We start from the raw sequence: 4,011 nt of genomic DNA on the forward strand, positions 1-4,011 counted from the left end.
AGCGAAGAAAAGAATTGCAAATTTAACGTCAAGCGGGTGACTTTCCAGAATGGTGACGAAGATTCCTGATGCGACAATTAAGGCTTTAATCACACCATACCGAATAGCTTTTGCGCCTGCGCGGAAACCATACCAGATAGGGGTTCCGTCAAACACGGTAATTTCGGCGCGAGTTTTGTAACGGGGCAAAGCTGCGCCGTCCCGATCTCTTAAGTGTCACATATCGGATAGGTGTTCATACTGCTGATACTACACCGGATAAGTTTTCATGTCGGCACGAAAAGCTATTCGCGGTTTAGTTAGTATTTCGTCAATCTTTGTGCTCCAAAAGTGCATTTAGTGCCTCTTTACCATTTCTAATAATACTTCAACTTCAGTGCGTTCCCTGGAACAGCCAAAAAATGTTTGTGTAAAGCAGTTGCCGTCCATCCCAACCCTTAAACCGGAAGTACGTCACAAGGCTGGTTGCACAAGCTCCTACTTTCCAGGTTTAGTTAATTGCAAAGTGCGATGCACAGTTATTACTTATTCATTGAAAAGTGCGACACGGTTTATTCCAAATTGCGACAAAGTGCAATTTAGTTAATGCAAATTGCGACAGGAATTACAAAGTGCCATAATTATTACAAATTGTCACAGTCCCCAGGGATTCCTAAACCCCGACCTATTTAAGGATGAGACAAATAAAAATTAGTCCCAATTAAAGGCCCAAACCCGAAAATGAAACCCCATTCGAGAAATAACATGCAACAACAACAACTGCAGAGAATTAAATGTCTTGAACTAATATTACTCTTAATACTCTAAAGGATCAGTTCAGTTTTAACATATTTTTTGTTTCGTGTAGCATATCGATCGGCATTCACGCATTTACATTTTAGCTGACACAATTTACGTTCCCTAGGATCAAACCGCGAACACTGAATGTCTTTTTAAGGATCGCGGAGACCCTCGGAAATTACACCCTACCGGGCGACATTAATTGCAAGTTACTATTTTCTTCAATGTACTTTTCGCCCGTTTCTTAATTTCGTGATATCGCCAGCAATAAAGGAAGGGATTCAGCGAAGAGTTTAGAAAAACCAAGAACAGTGCAACCATCTGAGCTATTGTAAACGACGATGGAGAATTACCATGTGCTACCAACATTATCATTGAACATAGATACGGAAGATAACATGTAACGAATACAATGTACACGACAAGGGCATTGAATGCTGACTTTCTTTCTCGGACCAGCTGTCTTGCTTCAGGAGCCGAGTTTGAAAGCTGAAGCTTACTGTGTATCTGATTCTGATGATATTTCACAACTCCGTAAATGCGAATATAGACCGCAGTTGTCAAAAGAAGTCCAGCAATTTCAATGATCGCAATTACAAGTTCACTGGTATAAATGAGAGAAACGTATATGCAGGTAGCTACACCACTCATTAGCCATACGGAAACTAACGTCATAAAAACACGGCTCGAGGTGACAAGTTCTCGGTATCGTAGATGAAGTGTGATGGCGAGAAATCTGTCAATACCGATAGCGATTACAGTGAAGAATGATGTCCCGGCCAGAAAAACATTCACGAAATAACAAAATGTTAGTATGGTTGGACAGAGGAAGGAGTAGCTGTAGTTTTTATGCGCTGCAATTATCAACGCTGTAACCATCACTCCAGACATAAGCTGCGCTATTAATCCTACGGCAAGATCAGAGAAAGCGAGACTCAGAAAGAACTTCTTTATATTAGCGGGAATCGATGAGGCATTCCACAGAGCATGGATGACGAGGATATTTTCAAGGGACGTCACCAAAGGGAAAATCAAGTTCAACACGCAATACGTCAACATAAAAGTTCCGTGGTTGTTAGCGATTTGTGCTAGCTTCTCTAGCTCCTGATCGCAAAAGTGGTCAGCCATCATTGGGTTCAGATGAACAAGAACGCTGTTAGGATCTGAAATGCACAGTAGACCATAGTTATGTATAGTTCTATTTGTTTTCAGTTGTGAACAATTTAATGGTGTGCTGTTCGTTAAACATGCTACACCCAAACCCCTGAGTATCTGAAAATCAGCGAATAGTTCATCTTGCATGCATTATTCACACTCCGATTCTTCAATAATAAAAGTAATTAATAACTAAACATGAATACAGTAAGCAATCAATTTATATATGTGAATAAATGAAAACATTTGTTAAGGATAAATGAAGGAGTTATTCGCACTGAGGTATTTACAGTTGTTGACAAGCGTATAAATCGGTCCGTTTATCCTCTTTTATCGTCTTCAGAGGTTATTTCGATACGGTATTCGGAGAGAGAATCTTTTCTGAAGTCTGTCACTTTGAGCGTCATTACCATTTTCTTGATTTAAATTGAAATTTAAATAACAGTGCTCCTTTTCATATAGTTTAAATCAAAGTAGCCATGACAACTATGAAACAGAGTTTCCAGTTTTCAGGATTGGAAATTGCACGCTGCTATAATTTGCGTCACAGTTTGAATATCAAGACGAATCCATTAAGAAATTGTCAATGGTTAATTTTAATTTTACCTGAGTGTGTTTTCTCAATTCCTGTGAAATTTGAATTTTTTTTTTCTCGGGCTCCCATAAAAACCTTTTTTTAAAAGTTATTTCATATAACTTATTACATTTATAGCCCATAAGTGTAAAAAAGAATGCGATAATTTTGGCTTAAAATATTCTGGTCAAAAGGTTTTTGTCCATCTTAATAACATTTCTTAAGATGATTTTCCGCCTTAATAGGAGTCTAATAGACGAAACCTGGTTTAAAAAACACTTCCTATCAACCTTCCATAATAAATATTATTCATTGTTCCGTAACTGGCTGCATCTGTTTGTCGAAAGAGGTTTGGATCAAAGCCGTGCAAAATACCAGATTCTTATTGGCTGCTCTTATAGGTGTCGATTAATTCCCTACACGAGGCAACGATTACCGCTCTAAGGACGTCCTTCTTCTGAGTGACTAAGAGTAAAGACTAATTGCATTTCCTATGAAAGTTTATTTCAACTTATTCATGTTATTTAAACATCAAATATGCCTAGCGTTAATATTAAATTTTTATTGTTCAAATGAATTTTTCGTTCAACATCACTGTTGCCAGCGATCAGTAGATCAGAGGTATTCAACGAAGATTCAAATAAACTTCGAATTTTGCGAACCTTTTAGCTTCCTGGTGCGTCGCTTGGGAAAACATTTATTATGTTTCCATAACATTGTCGAGGACAAACCTGGAAGATAAAAGGCGGTGCAAAAAAAAGGGGAAAAAAGTGAATCTCATTTCACGGAAGAGCTGTGCCTGCTGTGTTGTTTCAAAAAAAGGTATCTGATAACTTTATCGGTCAGGTCGATAGCAAGTCGATATCTTCAAACCTATATTTTTTATTGCATATTAAACAATGCAATAGTCTTAAAAATAAGTGCCTTCCGCGAGGGGCATGCATATTATTCGAGGCAAAAGCAGAATAACTCCTAAATTAATCTAAACTACAATAAAGCCTGTTTCAAACGTCGTGCTACTGCCGTGCTAAGCGGGCTTGACTGAAGCTCACCTGCAGCACGACACCAGCACGACTTGGTTTCAGACGTTGAATTTAATTCAGTCGAATAGAACGGCTGTTGCTGAAAACAAAACACAAAAATAAAGAAACAGTTTAGCAAACTTTTAAATGTATTCTGATGTATTTATAATTTATGAATTGAGTTCAGCACGGCGGTAGACAAACGTCATGCTACTGCCGTGCTAAACTCGAATTTAATTCGATCACACGGCAGTAGCACGACGCTTGAAACGGGCCTAAATCAGATTACGTAAAAACTCATTTGAAATAGCACCACTGCCATGAGTACATGACACGATTAAGGTCTCGAACACGAACCCCTTTTGATGAATAAAGTCATAACGCAAAGTTTCTCTTGTGTCTCATGTTATTATGCTTTTATCTCGGTTGTTTTTTAGGCTTCTGAGTGGCCATTGAGCTCAAATTTTAAAGTGGAAATTG

The 4,011-nt window shown here is 38.3% G+C and overlaps 1 protein-coding gene across 1 annotated transcript; it reads right to left on the minus strand.

Moving 5' to 3' along the window:
- Positions 1-978: 978 nt before the first annotated feature.
- LOC140936783 (melanocyte-stimulating hormone receptor-like) lies at positions 979-1,908 on the minus strand. Its single transcript, XM_073386271.1, has one exon. It carries the CDS (start codon positions 1,906-1,908, stop codon positions 979-981), a length of 930 nt encoding a protein of 309 aa, XP_073242372.1.
- Between the last annotated feature and the right edge of the window lie 2,103 nt (positions 1,909-4,011).

The sequence above is a fragment of the Porites lutea genome, chromosome 5, assembly GCF_958299795.1.
Source record: "Porites lutea chromosome 5, jaPorLute2.1, whole genome shotgun sequence".
In the NCBI taxonomy this organism is placed as follows: Eukaryota; Metazoa; Cnidaria; class Anthozoa; order Scleractinia; family Poritidae; genus Porites; species Porites lutea.

Coding starts and splice junctions, on each gene's coding strand:
- LOC140936783 (XM_073386271.1), bottom strand. CDS start 1,908: ATGGCTGACCACTTTTGCGATCAGGAGCTAGAGAAGCTAGCACAAATC.